At 31.9% G+C, this 20723-nt stretch overlaps 2 protein-coding genes across 5 annotated transcripts; both read left to right on the top strand.

The window, feature by feature from the left end:
* The first annotated feature begins 515 nt into the window (after window positions 1-515).
* LOC137820406 (arginine decarboxylase) lies at window positions 516-3475 on the top strand. Its single transcript, XM_068624485.1, has one exon. It carries the CDS (start codon window positions 1132-1134, stop codon window positions 3184-3186), a length of 2055 nt encoding a protein of 684 aa, XP_068480586.1. The 5' UTR covers window positions 516-1131; the 3' UTR covers window positions 3187-3475.
* Window positions 3476-14574: 11099 nt separating this feature from the next.
* LOC137822626 (uncharacterized) lies at window positions 14575-17469 on the top strand. 4 transcript variants are annotated; one of them, XM_068627539.1, is made up of 9 exons: window positions 14575-14834; window positions 15076-15150; window positions 15715-15739; window positions 15835-15867; window positions 15947-16068; window positions 16184-16314; window positions 16617-16831; window positions 16921-17132; window positions 17207-17469. In XM_068627539.1, exons 1-9 carry the CDS (start codon window positions 14832-14834, stop codon window positions 17294-17296), a joined length of 906 nt encoding a protein of 301 aa, XP_068483640.1. In that variant the 5' UTR covers window positions 14575-14831; the 3' UTR covers window positions 17297-17469. The 4 variants fall into 4 exon arrangements, with proteins under 4 accessions (XP_068483640.1, XP_068483641.1, XP_068483642.1 ...); XM_068627540.1 differs by having other exon boundaries at window positions 17211-17469; XM_068627541.1 differs by having other exon boundaries at window positions 16993-17132.
* Window positions 17470-20723: the final 3254 nt, after the last annotated feature.

Below are 20723 nucleotides of genomic sequence, written 5' to 3' on the forward strand. Positions count from 1 at the left end.
TGATAACCACTGGATATTTCATTTGATCTAAAATTCTATAAATATAATTTTCTGCTCTAAAAGAGTATTAAATTTCATCTTTTAAGACATTTAATATCGTATATATAGCTTTTAATAACTTCAGTAGGATTGAAGAATATTCTCCAAAATAATTTATTTTAAAAGTGTTTAATTAATTAATTAATGTAATATTAATTATGTTATTGTATTTGATATTTTTGTGGAAAGAGTTAGAGTACTAAAATTAAATAATAGTGAAAGAAGTTAAATTATTTGAAGATAAGAGTTGTAGGAGAATAATAGGAGAAGATGAAATGCAGGACAAGTAATAGCTGGAAATGGCGAGAAAGAAAAGGGTTTAGGAGAGAGGTCCCACAGTGCAGAAGCCACGCGGCAACTCGACGCTGATTAATCGCAATAATGATGCAGAATCCTTCTAAACTCCAAAAACATTGTAACTACATTTAATTTAAGCATAGTTGAAAGGAAAATGGATAATTTTTTTATTTAAGTGAAGGGTGGTGTGGGAGCGTGATAGACACGGAAATGTGAATAATAATGTTGAGGCCCAGGGCCCAAAAGCCCATTACGTTGCTTCCCTAACCAACCCACCCGTCTTCCTAGTTGCTTCCCTCGTTCACAGCCTCTATAAATTGGCTTTTACGTTCATGCAATTCTCGCCCAGTCGCACCTTCGTAGAAGCCTTAATTTTCTCTCTCGTTCCTAATCTGTAACTCCTTCAAATACTGTTCCAGCCTTGTACTCTGTGTCCTTCCCTCGTTTGCGGTATTCACTTCCGTATTTTCTGCATTTTAGTTTTAGATCTCTCTCCAGCACCAGATCTGGTGCAGGGAGTGGGTTGGGTTGGGTTCAACAATTGTGTGAGTCTTGCTCCTGAGGGGTAGGCGTGGGGATACCAGAGTCTTTTCGGGAAGGAAGAGAGGGGACTCTCCGTTTTCAATAGATCTTCCACTGTCTTCTTTTGAGGGGGAAGCCGGGGCCTCGGCCTCGGCGGCTTTCAAAGCCCCCACCTTCACAACCCTATCAACAAAACCCTAACCGTATTCTTTTCTTTTTTCCCTCTATTTTTATTCATTTTCTAATTCATTTTGATCGTCGCCGCCACAAGAGATGCCTGCCCTGGCTTGTTGCGTGGATGCTGCACCACCTCCCGGCTATGCATTTGCCGGTGACATCTCTTTTCCGGCGCCGGTCGCCTTTACCGACGTTCCTCTGCCTACGACAGACGACAACACTAGCCATTGGTCGCCGTCCCTCTCCGCCGCTCTCTATAACGTCGACGGATGGGGCGGCCCCTACTTTGCCGTCAACGCAGCCGGGAACATCTCCGTGCGCTCCCACGGGTCTGCCACCCTGCCGCACCAGGAGATCGATTTGCTGAAGATTGTCAAGAAGGCCTCCGATCCTAAATCTATCGGCGGCCTCGGCCTTCAGCTTCCCCTCATTGTCCGCTTCCCGGACGTTCTCAAGAACCGGTTGGAGTGCCTGCAGTCGGCGTTTGATTACGCAATCCAGTCTGAGGGTTACGGCTCCCATTACCAAGGAGTTTACCCAGTGAAATGCAACCAGGACCGATTCGTGGTAGAGGACATCGTCAAATTCGGTTCGCCCTTCCGGTTCGGTCTGGAGGCAGGTTCCAAACCGGAACTCCTTCTGGCTATGAGTTGTTTGTGCAAAGGCAACCCTGACGCGTTGTTGATATGTAACGGCTTCAAAGACGCGGAGTACATTTCTCTTGCCCTGGTCGCCAACAAGCTCGCCCTCAACACCGTGATTGTTCTGGAGCAAGAGGAGGAGGTTGATTTAATCATTGAATTGAGTAAGAAGCTTTGCATTAAGCCTGTGATTGGGCTGCGTGCGAAGCTCCGAACCAAGCATTCTGGCCATTTTGGTGGGACTTCAGGCGAGAAAGGCAAGTTTGGTCTGACCACCGCTCAGATTCTGAGGGTTGTGAAAAAGCTGGACCTCGCTGGCATGCTGGATTGCTTGCAACTGCTGCATTTTCATATTGGTTCTCAGATTCCCTCGACAGCGTTGCTTGCAGATGGCGTGGGAGAGGCTGCACAGATTTATTGTGAACTGGTTCGGCTCGGGGCGAACATGCGGGTCATCGATATTGGAGGTGGACTGGGCATTGATTACGACGGTTCCAAGTCGTGTGACTCTGATATATCAGTCGGGTATAGTCTGGAGGAGTATGCTTCCGCGGTTGTTCACGCGATTCAGTGTGTGTGCGATCGAAGGTCCGTTAAGAACCCTGTTATCTGTAGCGAGAGTGGAAGGGCCATTGTGTCTCATCAGTCGATCTTGGTTTTTGAGGCGGTCGGAACGAGCACTACCGTCGGCGGAGTCTCTTCGGCATTTTCTGCCCCATATGTGGCGGGGGATTTGTCGGAGGACTATCGTTTTCTGTCGGAGGCGGCGTTTGGAGGGGACTATGAAAGCTGTTTGGCGTACACGGAGGAGCTGAAGGAGCGGTGTGTGGAGCAGTTCAAACAGGGGGCGGTGTGTATGGAACAGCTGGCAGCGGTGGATGGGTTGTGTGAGTTGGTTAGGAAGGCAGTTGGGGCTGGGGAACCTGTTCGGAGATACCATGTGAACCTGTCTGTTTTCACTTCCATTCCTGATGCGTGGGGCATTGAACAGGTGTTTCCGATCATCCCCATTCATCGGTTGGACGAGAAGCCTTCCGTTAGGGGTATTCTCTCGGATTTGACTTGCGACAGCGATGGCAAGATTGACAAATTCATCAACGGGGAGTCCAGCCTGCCGCTGCATGAAGTTGAAGGAGGTAGTTACTATTTGGGAATGTTCTTGGGTGGGGCCTACGAGGAGGCGCTCGGTGGATTCCACAACTTGTTCGGCGGTCCCAGCGTTGTGAGGGTGTCGCAGAGTGATGGCCCTCACAGCTTCGCAGTCACGAGGGCCGTGCCGGGTCCATCCTGTGGAGATGTTCTTCGAGTGATGCAGCACCAGCCCGAGCTCATGTTCGAGACTCTCAAGCACCGTGCATACGAGTATGTCAGCCACGACAATGCTGCGGTTCTGGCCTCTGGGCTTGCTCGCACTTTTGACAGGATGCCTTATCTGGTTCCCCTGTCTTCCTTTGGTGATGCTGACGCCGCTGCCGCTCCCGAGGACGAGGGCGTGCCGTGGTCTTATTAGGGCTCGTGTTTGCTTGAAATGGGTTTCGCATTCTCATTCCATTTCTGTCTGTTCGTGTTGCTTGTTTGTTGTCGTTCGTCGTGGTCGTCGAACTCTTCAATTTTTCTTTTTCAGCTTTCGCTGTTTTTAGTTTAGCACAGGATGCAGGACAAGGACAGGTTCAGTCAGTTATTGTTTTCTGCATTTTGTTTCGAATCAAATGTCTATTACTTTCGTCAAGTTCTAGAGTAACAAATTTTATTGTTGCCTTGCTTGTTATACTTAGAATAAAAATGTTCTGTTATGGACATTCATTTTTTTTTTCGCACTTTTTTGGCTTGTTTGTGTTTTGTGGCTCAAAATTGAACTGGCTTCATCGTGTGTGTGTATTGAGTGCTGTGTGGTGAGGCATGGAGATAGCGTAGTAGAAGAAAAAGGTTTAAAGGGTTTATTCTGATAGTGATGCCATTATTGTTGGTGGGGGGGCCTTCTGAAGATTTTTGGCGTTGTGTCGTTACTGAACCTCAATGGATGTTTAAAATGCGGTAGGTAAAGTATATGATGCATGTGGGTCGTGGTCTTCTTATTCCTAGTTACAACAACTTCAGAATTGGCATTGGCATTGGCAGGTAGTAATAGAGAAACTAATTTGCTTGTTATCTTGTTTGTTCAAGATTGGGATGCCGTGCTGCATTTGTTGATTTCTTTGCGTGTGGGGTTGATTGGATGCTTGGCGTAGCCCAATCATGCAAGACACGCGAGTTCTATGAAGGGATGTTTTTATAAAAAAGAATTCTATTCTCTATAACTTTCACAAACATGTTACTGTTACATTACATATGCTTCTGTAGCATATTAATATAATTTACTGTTTGATAAAAAAAGGTTCCAATCTCTGTTGTCATAATAAGACAACAAGTTTTTAAACCAAGAAGCCTGCTTGCCCGCTTAATTTTTACTTCATTAAAAACATTTATATATATGGAAGGTTGACCTCAATCAGACTTCTCTCTAGGATGGAAGCCCTCATGAAAACATCAATAGCAATTAATTTTTTTAGATTTTGTATGCACTAACATGGTGGTGGTAATTCAAACAGGTAGCCTGTTAGGAACATGCATGCTCGGATTTTGTATGTACGCCCAATACTAAGTTTTGGTTGAACAAAAAATAAGTTTCGTATTGATTTAATATTTTAGTTATATGATTTCCTTAAAAATTATACTTATACTATTAAGATTTTAATGACTTGTTATATCTAGATGTGTCAAATAAAAGAATAGAATGTAGGTTGAATTCTTGACCACTTCAACTTGGCCCACAGTTGACCAGAAGATATCCCACAATTTTTAGCATTGAGGTGGAAGAGTGTCGATTGTATATGTTTGGTTGAGAAACTACTAAGAGGACATATAATCTCCAAGTCTTAAGTGTTGAAACATGAAGAGATTCAGTCGTATAAGTAAGTTGTGTAGGCAAGTTACCATACACTAACCCAATGCCAGATATTTACATTGTTGTTTAGTTACCACTTTGAAAGATTTCCCCCACTTGACTACCGGTTATAATATCATGATGCTGACCTACCACCACAATACTAATAAACTTATAATTTCCCCTCTGAATTTGTTTCTTTTGTACAAGATCTAAGATAATTTCGTCAAAGGTTATATCTGATCTGAGCATCAAAATCTTATCTTTTCGTTTCCCTCACATGGCTAGAGAAAGGAGATGTTGTTCAGAAATGTCGATGCAGAGTCTTCTACAACATCTAGTTCACCAAGTTTCATTCATCCATCTTTGGGAAACTAGTGACATAGAGGTAATTCTACTGTTTCATCTCGATGCCCTTAGTAGTATTTACTTTCTTAGATAATTATTAGCTGACTATCAACTATATATCATTTTTACATTTATTGTATGAAAAAACTGAGTGAAAACAAGAAACAATCCATTAGAAACAACCCAAATTTCAGTCTTTCACTGCGACAAAGTAATAAAAAATGATTGTTTCATAAATTAGGGCCGTACACATATACTAGCCAATAATTATACTTAAGTTGATTATGGCTATGAGTGTCAAAAGATAAAGGAGAGAGAACAGTCCTTTCATAAATTATGGCCGTATAGCCAATAATTATACTTCCGTTGATTGTGGCTCTCAGTGTGACATTGAATCTCACTAATGCTATTACAAGAATCATAATTCACTTGAAAAATGAGATTATTTATTCTTTCATACACAATAATTATACTATACATACATGACCCACCACACCCTCCAAGTGTTGTCGAAATTTACCCAAAAATGAATGTGTACAAAATGTTTATCTTATTTAGCATTTATCATTTTCTCTGAACATAGAATTAAATATTAGGTTCAAAAATCTTGACCAGGCTTCGGACACAAATCACATGTTAATCTTGCATTGCATACGTTCCCTACAAGATTTATAATATTAAAAAAAAGTTTAAAAAGATAGAATACTTTTGAAATGAAAATTAAAAACTCAATTACATGAATCCTAGTAACAGCTTTTTCTTTAACTGCTGTGGCACGAATGTTCCCATGTGATTAAATTTTTGTTGTCGGGTAAGATTTACATATGCTGGAGCTACTGTTGTTTGTTTCTTGATTATTTAGTTATGCATTGCGCATGTATATTGGTTAAGAATGAAAGGCTGTGATGTACACTCTGCATGCTTATCTACAGTTTAAGGTTGTGGTCACGCTTAGTCCTTTGTTTTGTCCACGTGTTTTGTGTTGTTTATTTTGTTCTTTCGGGTTCATGCAATGGACTTCAATTTTAAAATATACTTGCTTCAACACTCCTGTCTCATGTACAATTTGGTGTTGTATTATCTTTAATCTTTGCAAAAGTAACAGCTCACTAAATATCTCCATCACAAGACAAAAGAGATTACCATCAAAAGATAAGAAAGAAGCTCCATAGAACGTGATACATTGATGAGGTTTTTCTTCGGATTTTACTTTTTATTAACTTCTTTTTAATTAATATATTTATTATTTAATCCCTACAAATTTAAATTTTTGTTAGAGATTAAAGGGTTTTTTATTCACTACTTTTCTTCCACATATTTAACACACTCAAGTTTTTTTTCTGACTCGCAATATAATCTTAGATTTTTAATTTTCAAAATTTAAATAAAAATCAATTTATGATATTTGCAAAAAGGAAAAATGTATTCAAATCAAATAAACATTAACACTGTCTTTATTTATTTATTTACATATTATTTTTTGTTGACGCATTAAGTTTCGATCACAATGAATAATTAGTATTTTTGTCACTGCATTATAAGAACACATGTTCATTTTATACAACTGATTTTATAATAAATAAACACTTAAATAAATAATTTATATTATACTTAAAATTTATATAAATAATTTTTAACAAATAAATTATATTTTTAAATTTACAATTATAATACTGTGATATATTATTATTATTATTATTTAAATTATTTTTTAAAAATATTGGAAGTTAAGATAGAATTGAAAGCATTTAAAATAATAGATTGAAAAAAAAAATAAGAAGTTAAATTTAATGATTTAGTTGATGTTAAAAGCATGTGAGTTTGTGGAATGTTTTCATAAAAGGTAATTCATAAAATTATTAATTTTGTTTTTCTAATTCATATAAATGAACATAAATTTATATAGTTTATATGGTTGGTGGAAGTATCACTTTTGCTTCTCAAAAGTACCAAGGTAAGTTCTTTAGATGTTTTTACTCTGTTGTGTGTCTAAATGTATTCTAGAATTATAAAAAGTTCTTAAACATATTTTAAACTATACACATACACTTTTTTTTTCTTAAAGCACAACAGACGAAGCCAATAATTCCTTTAGTAGATAAAAAAATCACTTGCCCTTTTGAATTTTAGAATCACATAGTTTTTAGTTAGGCATGTAAGTTGAAGATTTTAGAGGAATAAGAATAGGGTTTTTGGAATATGAATGGAATAGATAGGAATGCGGAATGAACAAGTTCCATGCTCAGCATAATACACCACAGGAATAGGCATATAGTGTGTTGTTATCTTTACCATTATGCATGGTGCTTCGAAGGTGAATAACCACTTTATGGGACCATTCATTGAGTTGACAGAATTAAAGTTAAACCCAAAAGCATCTTTTAATCTGTTATGCTGTTTATGGCGGTGAATTAATTTCCCTTAAATTGCTCTCTGTATATTCTCTGTATATTATGTATGGTCCATCTTCATTAATAGTAATAATACTTTCACTTTAGCCACTTTCCAACTACTGCACCTTCTCCAGGAGGAACAGATCAAAGCTTTGAAAGTGCCCAATTTTAACTGAAACACTGCACGGGTATCATATTCCACTTTCTACAGTTTCAATTGGTTAACAATTTTCAAATGTTGCTATGTTACTCTTCATTTTTGTAAACCTTAGTGACAGAATAGTCAAAAGGAATAATTTACTAGGCATGGTTTCGTCTCATCTTTTTATTCTTTTTCAAAATAAGAAAATAATATATTTATTTTCATGTTTGATGCTATTCTTAGATTTTTTTTCATCAATAGAAATTCGGCTCAGATTTACAACATTTATTCTCATAAACTAATAATATACTTTTCATGTTTTACATCCTTTTCACTTTTATGATGAAGGAATGAGAAAAATTATTTTAGTAATGGAATTCATAAAAATAACAAGAGGCAATCAAATATATTTTTAAGAATATATTCTAGTCAAAATTTCGTGTGATTGATTGTATTAGAATATTTATGCTTATTATTTTCCTTATATAACCACTACAAAAATTTATAATTTTAGTAGAGGTTTATTAGTGGAGGTTACTATAACCTCTAGGAAGACACACTTAATAGAGGTTATTCAAATTTCTAATAAATTACACACTTTTTAGAGGTTTTTTTAAATTTCTGGTAACCATCAAGTATTTTTTTAATAAAAATAAGCAGAAGTAAAGAATTGTAATTATGTTCCTTTCAATTTGCTCTTGCTTCTCCTTCTTTTTAATTATACTATGTAATGTATATCCTAGGTTTTCATTTCCTTCCAACTCAGAGCATTATTTTTCGTCTTGATTTTTAACAGGTATGCCTTCTTTCAAAATTCAATGGCCTCATTATCTTCTTTCCCTCTCTGTTTTGCCTTTTATTTTCTCCTTCCACCTCACCACCACCATCATGTATCGAGCATACTCTTTCTCTTCTTCTTAATCTTTCTTTTTCAATTTTTTTTCCTTTATTTTTTTTGGTTGGGTTGAGTGTGGGGAGCAAGAGAATGGAGAAGAAGAAGACTCAGAAGGTTAAGGGGAGGACACAATCACGAAGCTCTGGGAACAAGTAGCTGAGGCAGAATGCTGTTGCACCGATCTCGGGAAAAAGAGAATGACAATGTTGCATACTAGGAAGAGTGCGAAGGGACATCACGAGAATGCGAGGATTTCAATAAGTGTTTGTGATGTTGCCTTTGAATTTGGTTAACCACGGTGTTGGTTTCATTGGAATCCTCAAAACCCCTCACCTATACGATTCCATTTCTGAATTCAAGGTTGAGTCTTTATCCATGGAATTGATGGTATGTTTCAATTTTGGGAAGTTGCCTATTTGATCAGTTTTTTTTTTATATCTTGCGTTTTTGTTTGACTTGTCTTTGTTGGTGCAGATTTTATTTGAGGGAAATGGGTTCATGTTTGCTTGCAAGGGTATAGATTCAAAGAAAATGTGCGTGCTTATTTTTCGGTAACGGGAATGACACAAAAGAGAGGTCATTATAATTTTTTATTAAGATAATTGAATAATGATTACGGATTAGGGAGATGTTCTCCACACAAGCTGGACACACTAAGCCTGTGTTTGGATTGAGGGGATGGCACTCTAGCCGCAGATGGATGTGGAGTGCCACCCCGTTTGAATTTGTTGATGGTGGAGGGTGAGGGTGAGAGTTAGGGGAAAGTTGGCCAAAATGAGGGACCTTTCAGAAGTGAAGAGAAAGGAGAGGGTGAGTGAGTGAATGCCAGGTAGGATGAGTGCAAAGTCATTTGTGCCTTCAGTATTGTGTGTGAATTTTGGACGTATATGAGATGACTTTTCAGCAACGTGGAAGCATGCATGCACAGTGGTAGGTGAGGAAGCTTTTCAGCAAGCACATGAGATTCCTGACCATGGTTCATGAATCTCTTTAACCAACTTCAATGCTCAATGAATGCATAACTAAGTTGGTGAGAGAGAGGATGACCGTAATAAAGAGAGTGGTGCAGCACTATATATCTGGCATATGCAGTTCTTCACAAAGCACAAAGAGTTCTTCACAAAGCACAAACAACATATAGAGAGCTTGGAGAGGGTTGTGAGTAAGCATAGTGGTAGGAGAGTGCGCTTGGTTTTTCGTCTCTGACCTCAGGTGAGCTTTGTGTGAATTTTGTTTCATGCATAACCGATTAGCACTGAAAATGAACGTATCATATAATCGATTATGTAAAGAAAAATAATTGATAATCGATTATGCTCATGACATAATCGATTACCTGTAAATATTTTCGTGAGAGAATCGATTATGGTGATTTTTGAACTACATGCATAATCGATTATGTGACATAAACTTTTGGATAATCAATTATGTGCTGTTTTGAACAGAAGTGATAATCGATTATGTTTCTTAATTTTTCAGATTTTTGATTTTGTGTTTTTTAAACTAATTTTTGAATGATTTTTTTTTCAGACATAGTTTCATCTTCTTAGACTTGCATTGTATTGTGGTTTTGTTATGCTCTTTTGAGGTAATGTGGGTTTTTTTTTTAAATTGTATTTGGATGTTTATTTTTATTTTAAATTTAATTTGTTTAAATTATTTTAAAATACTTGTTAATTAGTTTTTAATTTTAGATGTGAATGTTTAAAAAAACTAAAATAGTTATATTAGTAAATTAAATATTGTGTTAAGTTGATTATCTAAAATTGTATCCTGTTAATGGAAAAATTTCATGAAATTTGAATATGTTATTTTTGTGATATAAATTGAATTTACAGATTGAAATTAAAGATCTGAATCTATTTTTTTAAAATATATTTATTAAAAAGATTATAAAAATTATTACAGTAATTTAAAAAAACAGAAAAACCAAATATACAGAAGATTTTTTTAACATTTAACAATGTTAATAAATAAATTTATGAATGTGTACATAGTAATTATTTTTTTTTAACTTTGAAGCTGTTAATAAATAATTTTTTTGATTTAAATTTACAGAATAGATTATTTTTTTGAAATTATTATTTTTACAGAATGTAAATATAATTTTTTAATGTTATTTTTTAAAACAAATATTGTATTAATTAAAAAAACAGAAAAATATTACATAATAAGTTAATTTTTTTAATAAGATGCTTACATAGTTACTATTTTTGAACATTTAATTCTTTATGAAAAAATAGATTTATTTATTTGAAATGATTATTTTTACAAAATGGAAATAGAAATTTTCAATGCTATATTTTATATTTTTGGACATTTTACATATACATACCATAATTATATGAAATACATATAATTTATTTATCATAGTTTACATAAATTTGTTAATGTTATTATGAAAAAATTAAAACAAATATTGTAGTAATTAAAAAGAACAGAAAAAATTACATAATAAATTCGATGTTTTAATAATATGTGTAGATAGTTAATATTTTTTTAACATTTAATGCTTTATAAAAAAACCATTTATTTATTTGAAATTATTATTTTTATAAAATAGAAATACAAATTTTTAATGTTATATTTTTTTATATATTTTTATTTATTTTACATAGACATACCATAATGTTATGAAATATATATAATTTATTTCTCATAATTTACATAAATTGTTAATATTATTATTTAAAAATTAAATCAAATATTGTAGTAATTTAAAAAAAAACAGAAAAAGGTTACATAATAAATTAGAATTTTTAATAATATGGTTACTTAGTTAATATTTTTTGAACATGAAATTGTTTATAAAAATAGATTTATTTATTTGAAATTATTATTTTTACAGAATAGAAATAGAAATTTGGAATGCTATTTTTTATATTTTTTAAAATTTAGTTCTTTATAAATAATACATTTGTTTATTTATAGTTAATATTTTGACATAATGCATGAATGCTGTAAGGATCTAGACAAAATTACTTTAGAGTAGAAGTGGTATATTTTAAATGACTCCTGAATAATTTTAAATGAAAAGGGCATATAAATAGAAATTCAGTTATTCAGGTTTCATTTTAAAAAGAACCATCATCTCTCTAGAAAGTTCTTTTCCTTTCCTCTCCCTTCCCTCTACAATTCTGACTTCCTCGTTCATCTGTTCGACGATCAAAGTCCACCATCAGATTCCTGGCAGTGAGTACTACAAGACTGCCCGATCAGAATATCTGATAGAGTAAGTTCATTTTTGCTCTTCTCTTTGAGGCAAATTTGGAACTTGTTAGGTTGTTTTCTTCTTTGCTTGCATGTGACCCTTTTAGCTTCAGGGTTAATCTCTGTTAGCTCAGGGTCTTAGTGATATAGTTAGATTTTTTATTAGGACTCTGTGTTCCAGGTTAAGTTACCTTTGGGTTCTTGGTGGTTTTGGAGCTATTAGAATATCTGCTAATTTTCAGGTAAGGGAAGCTAGCCTTAATTTCCAATAGAACACTAGGCTAGAAGATTTGAAGGTGAAATTGGATATATGATTGCTGTTATACAACTATAATGTTGTTGAGTATTGGTTGTTGATGTTGATTAGAGTAATTTTAGCTATAACAGGGACTTTGTTAATTTGGGTGCTATGTGGTGTGATTTCGATCAACCTAAAATATTTTCGTTCAAACCAAAATTTCTGGATGCTCTCTGGTGTGATTTCGATCAACCTAAAATATTTTCGTTCAAACCAAAATTTCTGGGTGCTCTTTGGTGTGATTTCGACCAACCTAAAATATTTTCGTTCAAACCAAAATTTCTGGATGCTCTCTGGTGTGATTTCAATCAACCTAAAATATTTTCGTTCAAACTTCTGGGTGCTCTCTGGTGTGATTTCGACCAACCTAAAATATTTTCGTTCAAACCAAAATTTCTGGATGCTCTCTGGTGTGATTTCAATCAACCTAAAATATTTTCGTTCAAACCAAAATTTCTGGGTGCTCTCTGGTGTGATTTCGATCAACCTAAAATATTTTCGTTCAAACCAAAATTTCTGGGTGCTCTATGGTGTGATTTCGATCAACCTAAAATATTTTCGTTCAAACCAAAATTTTGTATACATATATGAATATTGCTATTTTTATTATTTTAGCATAGTTTATTTTAGATTATTACTATTGTTGATAACTTTTTGGATATATTTAGATTATTAGAAAGTTAAATTATATGTTATGATTGTATGGTGTATTGATGTGTTAAAAGAAGTGTGCAATGATGTGAAAGTAAGATCAAGACATAGTATTTTCAGGAAAGAAAATACCGTGTTAGGATTGTTTAGGATGTGCATTGACTAGGGATTCGTCTAGAAGGAGATATCCTGACTCTACTGAGATAATGGAATCATATAGATGAAGTTATTCAGGTGGTGAGAGTCGAAGGAGGTTCATATGGATGGGTAAGTTGTTTGAAAGATAACTAACTTGACCTGTTATATGAGTTAACCCTGTCATACTAGGAGAGAGATGATAATGAGATTATTTATGCGCATAGCTGTGTGGATTTCACAGTGATTTAGTATGACAGGTGCCGATCTCTGAGTCTAAGTCAATGCACGAGTCTTCCAGAAGTAGGGTCAAGTGTCTATGTGAGATGAGTCCGTGGAAGTCTGACATGTGAAAGAGGAATATTAAATTTTAATAGACACTTGATGATTTGAGAATTTGTATGAAGCTTGATGATTTATGTTTTATTAATTTCAAAGAGAAATTTTATAGAATTTTATTTGATATGGCTAGCTTACCCTGTTATTTGTGATGATTGTGTATTTACACGGGAGCAGATGATGTTACAGGTGATTGAGCTCCTCCTCAGTGAGAAGCTGGATGATGAAATTATTTTAGTTGAAATTTGAATATTTGTTTTAATTTTATGTAGATATTAAAGTTTTATGAAGAAAAATATGTTTTGCAACATTTTAAGAAAGAGTGGTGGACATATTTGTATTATGTTTATATTTTCTTTTTAATATTTTATACAGATTTTAGTTTTTAGATGTGAGAAAATTTAGGGATGTTACAAATGCAAATTTGACATGTTATAAATTGTAAATGTTAATGTTACATAAGTTTTTATAGAAATTAATAATGTTATAAAAAGTTTTATTGTTACATAATGGAAATGTAATTAAAATAATTAATAATGTTATAAATTTTTTTATTGTTACGGAATGTAAATTTAATTTAAAATATTATAAATATTATTGTACTAAAATCCTAAAAAAAAATTAAGAGAAGATATATTTCTTTGTTGATTGATTAAATTATAATTTTTTTAGTCTATATTTATTTTGTTATATTAGATAAATTAAATGATAAGTCATTTAGAGAAGAATGTTTATTATAATTATTTAAAATTAGATATTAGGGTTACTGTATTGGTGTAGTTTTACATCGAAACGGTAATAGCATTCGGTATTATTAAATATTATTAATATTATTAAATATTATTAGTATTATTAATATTGTTAAATATTATAAATAGTGTTAATATTATTACTTTAGATATCTGTGGATAATAGTTGGTAGGTAATAGAAATAGAAGATATAGAAGATATAGATGCATTACTTTCTGCTCTTTAAAAGCTAAAATTTTAGCCTCTGTTTTGGAGTCTAAACGTAATAATCCAAGTACCCATGTCGACCCGTAAGCACAAAATATATTTAAACAAAATTTTGATGAAATATTTAAAAAAATATGAAAAAATAACGATAAGGATGAGAAGGCTAAGCAAGTGTGGGTTAGGTAGGAGCAACTCTCCTTCATTAATTTTGCATCTCTAAATATTATTTTTGGTATAAAACCGATGTTTGATTGGAACAGAATTCTTAGCTACGTGGGTTTTGTTATTTTTAAAGAAATTTCTGCACATTTTTATACTAACGTCACCCTAAATCTTAAACCTTAAACTCTAAACTATAATCTCATTACTAAGCATTCTTGCATAAAAAAATTTATTACATATCACAAACATTCCACGCAAAATTTTAATTATAAGTTACAATATATCTTATTTATTTCACAGGTAAAAAAAATGATTTCTGAAAATATATTTTTACCATGCAAATTTTGTTTATAAAAAAATTAAAATTTGTTCTGTGGTGATAGAAGATCCGATTCTACGCTTCATCTTGCGTACTTGTTAAGCACGCTAAGAACATATACGATGTAGATAGATAGATCTAGCTATCTAAACTCACACCAAAAATCAATCACATGGTTATCTTATACCTTCAAAAACAACAGTAAACATCAGTTTTTCTAGTTTTCTACTTCTGCAAGCTCCCTCCCATTTTCAAGTTTCCACCCAACTGCATTGAATTTCGTATCTTTCATAGAATAGCCCAATTTCTAAGCTTGGGATTTGGAAGTTTAGTCGTCTACTTTATATATTCAACTCTTGATACGTGTGAGAGGAGGAAAGAAAATGGTATTCTCTGCATAAATACTATTTATTTCAACCCGTTGAACATTATCTAAATTATTCATTTCAGCTACGTTACTTCTAACAAAATTTCTGTGTACTTCGTATTTTTTTTCAACATTCTTTAATCTATTTCGGCGTCTACACGTTTTTTACAGTTTAATTAAGAAGCATGCTTTAACCCGTATTAACTCTCTAGTTTACACAGACAGTGAAATAGAACCGTGATGAAGTTTTGGTATTGCAGTTTATTGACGGATATCACGGGACATCATCATTTGAGCAGACATATACATGTTACTCTGCTTCATTTGTTGAAAAGGTCACCATTTCTTAATTACCACATCAATACTACCTTGTTTATGATTAGGATAAACTAAAACTTACTTGCATGGATTTGTTTGTGAATCTAAGTTACGTGGTTATTTTGAGTTTCAAAAGTTTAGTACCCCGCTTCTAGCGTAGACCTTTGCAACGCATGAAAATGTTACGAGTTTTCCTTTCTTTTTTTAAGTTTAGTTGAGTTTAGAGAATGGGAAAATAATATGCATGGTTATAAAACTTTGCTCAATCTGCCACTTTTCACGAGTGAATGTGATAGAAAAATTATTGAGTGATATTGAATTATCATTTGTTCATCGTTCAATTAACCGTTATAAGATATATCATAAAATGTTATTAATTGTTTTGTATTAAATTTAAAAATTTAAATACGTGTTAATTAGATATGAGTTGAAAGAATAAATAATGATTATTTTACAAAACATTCAATGTAAACTGCAGATAACTTCATCCTTTTCAATAAATTGATTGTATGAATGACCCAGAAATGTATCTTACAGAAAATTATTCTAACTGTCAGTTCTTTTCTTCATGAATTCTGCAGCCCGAAATTGAAAATGGTGATAAAAGTAAGTTTCCACATCTAGCCATGTTTGGTTTAATACTGTATACTCTTTGTTACTCATCTAATGAACTGAATATGCTATGATTGTTGCTGCTTCAGTTATAATGCCTCCTTCAGCCCTTGATCATCTAGGTTAGTTTTTCAAGTCTAAACTTACATGTTGATGTCCAACTGAAAAATAACATGACTGATATCGAGTGTAATCTTGCAGCATTTTTACGTATTGATTATCCTATGATGTTTAAACTCACAAATGGTGCTTCTGAGCGGGTTTCTCATTGTGGGGTTCTGGAGTTCATCGCAGATGAAGGAACTATATATATGCCATACTGGGTAGGACTTTAGTCCTTAAGAACTGAAACTTTGTGAATGTGCTTGTTACAAGTTGAATGGATCTCCAGCTCTCTAGTTTCTTAATGCATTGTTTTTAACGAGATGTTCTATACAGATGATGCAGAATATGCTTTTGCAAGAGGGAGACACTGTACGAGTGAAATATGCATCACTTCCAAAGGGAACATACGTTAAATTACAACCCCACACAAAGGACTTTTTTGATATCTCCAATCCAAAAGCTATGTGAGTTGTCGATGATCGAATTAATACATATTAAACATTATAAACTAATATTTCTTCAACACATATCCTTGTAGCAGTGTCAATTCAGGGCTTATGGCCATCAAGTATCAATGGAAGTATTATGCGTATTTCAATATTTGCTTAGATATATGGCATAGAACCAATATGGTCATTAGTGTATTGTTCATTCTATAGACATTGTTACATCTTCTGTATATATTTATTAGACACCTTCTCTATGTTATTCACCAGATAAATAGAAGTATCAACCTTTTAGACTTTGATCTTATTATACGATGCAGCTTAGAGACCAGTTTGAGAAAATTTTCATGCTTGACTACTGGAGATACTATCATGGTGACATACAACAACAAAAGGTATTACTTGGATATTATAGAAACAAAGCCTGCTAATGCTATAAGCATCATCGAGACAGACTGTGAGGTGGACTTTGCTCCTTCCTTGGATTACAAGAATCTTGGAAAGCCTACTATTGCAGACAAAACACAAAAGGAAGGTGGATTCATGTTCTTTAGTTGGTGTCTTTTTGCTTATGATCTAAGTTATTTTCCCTGAGAATCTTACTTGACTTTTATCTCCTCACAGGTAAGTTCAATCCATTTGTTGGGACTGGCAGACGCTTGGATGAAAAACCAATTCCTCCTGTTTATTCATCAGGGCATAAATACAAAGGAGCTGATGTTCCAAATGTGAATGCTGTGTCTTCTGCAACATCTAGTTCACCAAATTTTGCTCGTCCATCTGAGAGAAAAGTAGTATTTGGATCAAACTTTTACCGTACAAAAGAAACAGGAAAGGTAATTCTGCTGCTTCTCCTCAATGCCTTCTTCAGTTTTCCCATTAGATGACATCGTTGTCCTATTTATTGTAGGAAGAGATGGAGCCAAAACCAGAGCCACCCCGTCAGAAGCAACTAAGATTTCAGCCTTTCGTAGGGAAGAAGTATTCCCTAATGGGTTGAGTGATATAAAATCAAAGTATTAGATTATGATATGAATCAAATAAAAGAACAAACTGAGTATCGAAGTTGCCTTTGGTAATCAAAAGTAAAGGAAATAGAAGAATGCTACATTCAAATATCAGGCGCATGCCACTTTTATTAACCAATAATGATACTTACCGTGTTGTGTACTAGTTTTAATGTCCATTGCTACTCATAATCTTGGCTTCTTTTCCTCCCTAAATAATGTGTTATTGAATTAATGTTAGTAATGTGGTCATATTTCTTTGTGAGGCATGACTAATGTGTTCACATGATAACCTACTATATATAATACTAGTACGTTGACCCGTGAAACGCACCGAATTTTTCTAATATTTTATATTAAATATTAATATTAAAAATAATAAATTTATTTAGATATATATAAATTATTAAGTTGATGAAATGAAATTAAATATATTGCAATAGTATAAGTTTCTTTTAGTATATTAATGAATTTAATATAATATAATATAAATAATAAAAAATTCATGAATATATTTTTGCCATAATAAATACATTACAATATCAATATAATAAAATAATTTGAACAAATACATTATTATATAAACAATTATCTAATACTATGTATCTATTACGTATTTATGGTGAAGTCCTCTTCACCAACCTCATGTTATCTTCATACTATAATTTAATCTGTAAAAAAAACTCTCCAAAAAATCTTTGCAATTAAAAAATAGAATTCAATAGATTATACCAAGTACAATTATTACAAAAAACTATCAGTAAATGTGTGTTTCTTCCCGTAACAGATTGTAGGCAAAATCATATTAAATTATGAATTCACCTTTTATGATATAAATTAAATTAAAATGTAATGTAATATAATACAAATAAAACATAATGAAATATAAATACAATGAAATACTATTATATAAATAACTAAAGACCTTAAAAACCATACAACAATAATAAACATATATACATTATCAGGTTTCTAGATAAAAAAAGCAACAATTATAAATAATTTGAACAAATTTACATTATATAAATAATTATCTAATATTATGTTCCCATAAGATATTTACGAAGAAAATGAAGTATTGTTCACCAACTTCATGCTAAGTTAATATGAAAAAATCTCTCAGAATAATTATTGCAAATAAAAAATTAATTCATTATATTATACCAAGTACAATTATAATAAAAGTAATAAAAAAATGTGTGTTTCTTCCAGAAACATATTGTAGGCGAAATCATATTAAATTATGAAGTCACATTTTGTCATATAAATTAATACTTGTGCACATAAATCTTTATTGTCAATTTATATAATTCATAATTATATAATATATAGATTTGTGTCTCCGTGTCCCTGTGTCAGTATCTATGCTACATAGATTAGTAGTCCACAAATTAATTATAAATAAAAAGGAATGAATAAATTTTTGCCATCACAAACACATTACAATAGAAAAAAATAATTTGAACAAATTTACATTATATAAATAATTATCCAATATTATGTTCCCATAAGAAATTTACGAAGAAAATGAAGTATTGTTCATCAACTTCATGCTAAATTAATATGCAAAAATATCTCAGAATAATTATTGCAATTAAAAAATTAATTCATTATATTATACCAATTACAGTTATAGTAAAAGTAATAAAAAGGTGTGTTTCGTCTAGAAAAATATTGTAGGCGAAAATCATATTAAATTATGAAGTCACATTTTGTCATATAAATTAATATTTGTGCACATAAATCTTTATTGTCGATTTATATAATTCATAATTATATAATATATAGATATGTGTCCCCGTGTCTCGTGTCCCCGTGTCCCGTGTCCCCGTGTCAGTGTCTATGCTACATAGATTAGTAGTCAAAAAATTAATTATAAATAAAAAAAATGAATAAATTTTTGGCATAACAAATACATTACAATAAAAAAAAAATTGAACAAATTTACATTATATAAATAATTATCTAATATTATGTTCCCATATGATATTTACGAAGAAAATGAAGTATTGTTCACCAACTTCATCCTACACTAATATGCAAAAATCTCTCAGAATAATTATTGCAATTAAAAAATTAATTCATTATATTATACCAAATACAGTTATAGTAAAAGTAATAAAAAATGTGTGTTTCTTTCAGAAACATATGGTAGGTGAAAATCATATTAAATTATGAAGTCACATTTTGTGATATAAATTAATACTTGTGCACATAAATCTTTACAGTCAATTTATATAATTCATAATTATATAATATATAGATTTGTGTCCTTGTGACCCCGTGTCAGTGTTTATGCTACATAGATTAGTAGTCAACAAATTATTTATAAATAAAAAGGAATGAATAAGTTTTTGCCATAACAAATACATTACAATAAAAAAAATTGAACAAATTTACATTATATATATAATTATCTAATATTATGTTCCCATAAGATATTTACGAAGAAAATGAAGTATGTTCACCAACTTCATGCTAAGTTAATATGCAAAAATCTATCAGAATAATTATTGCAATTAAAAAATTAATTCATTATATTATACCAAGTACTCATATAGTAAAAGTAATAAAAATTGTGTATTTCTTCCAGAAACATATTGCAAGCGAAAATCATATTAAATTATGAAGTCACATTTAGTCATATAAATTAATACTTGTGTACATAAATCTTTATTGTCAACTTATATAATTCTTTATTATATAATATATAGATACGTGTACTTGTGACTCTGTTTCTCCGTGTCAATGTTATGCTACATAGATTAGTATTTCATAAATTAATTATAAATAAAATTGAATGCATAAAATTTTGCCTTAACAAATACATTACAATAGAAAAAAATAATTTGAACAAATTTACGTTATATAAATAATTATATAATAGTATGTTGCCATAAGATATTTACGAAGAAAATGAAGTACTGTTCACCAACTTCATGCTAAGTTAATATGCAAAAATCTCTCAGAATAATTATTGCAATTAAAAAATTTATTCATTATATTATACCAATTAAAGTTATAATAAAAGTAATAAAAAATGTGTATTTCTTCCATAAACATATTGTAGGCGAAAATCATATTAAATTATGAAGTCACATTTTGTTATATAAATTAATACTTGTGCACATAAATCTTTATTGTCATGTTATATAATTCATAATTATATAATATATAGATTTGTGTCCCCGTGTCCCGTGTCCCCGTGTCAGTGTCTATGCTACATAGATTAGTAGTGCAAAAATTAATTATAAATAAAAAGGAATGAATAAATTTTTGTCATAAAAAATACATTACAATAGAAAAAAATAATTTGAACAAATTTACATTATATAAATAATTATATAATATTATGTTCACATAAGATATTTACGAATAAAATGAAGTATTGCTCACCAACTTCATGCTAAGTTAATATGC

This window comes from Phaseolus vulgaris, chromosome 9 (assembly GCF_000499845.2).
Source record: "Phaseolus vulgaris cultivar G19833 chromosome 9, P. vulgaris v2.0, whole genome shotgun sequence".
NCBI lineage: Eukaryota > Viridiplantae > Streptophyta > Magnoliopsida > Fabales > Fabaceae > Phaseolus > Phaseolus vulgaris.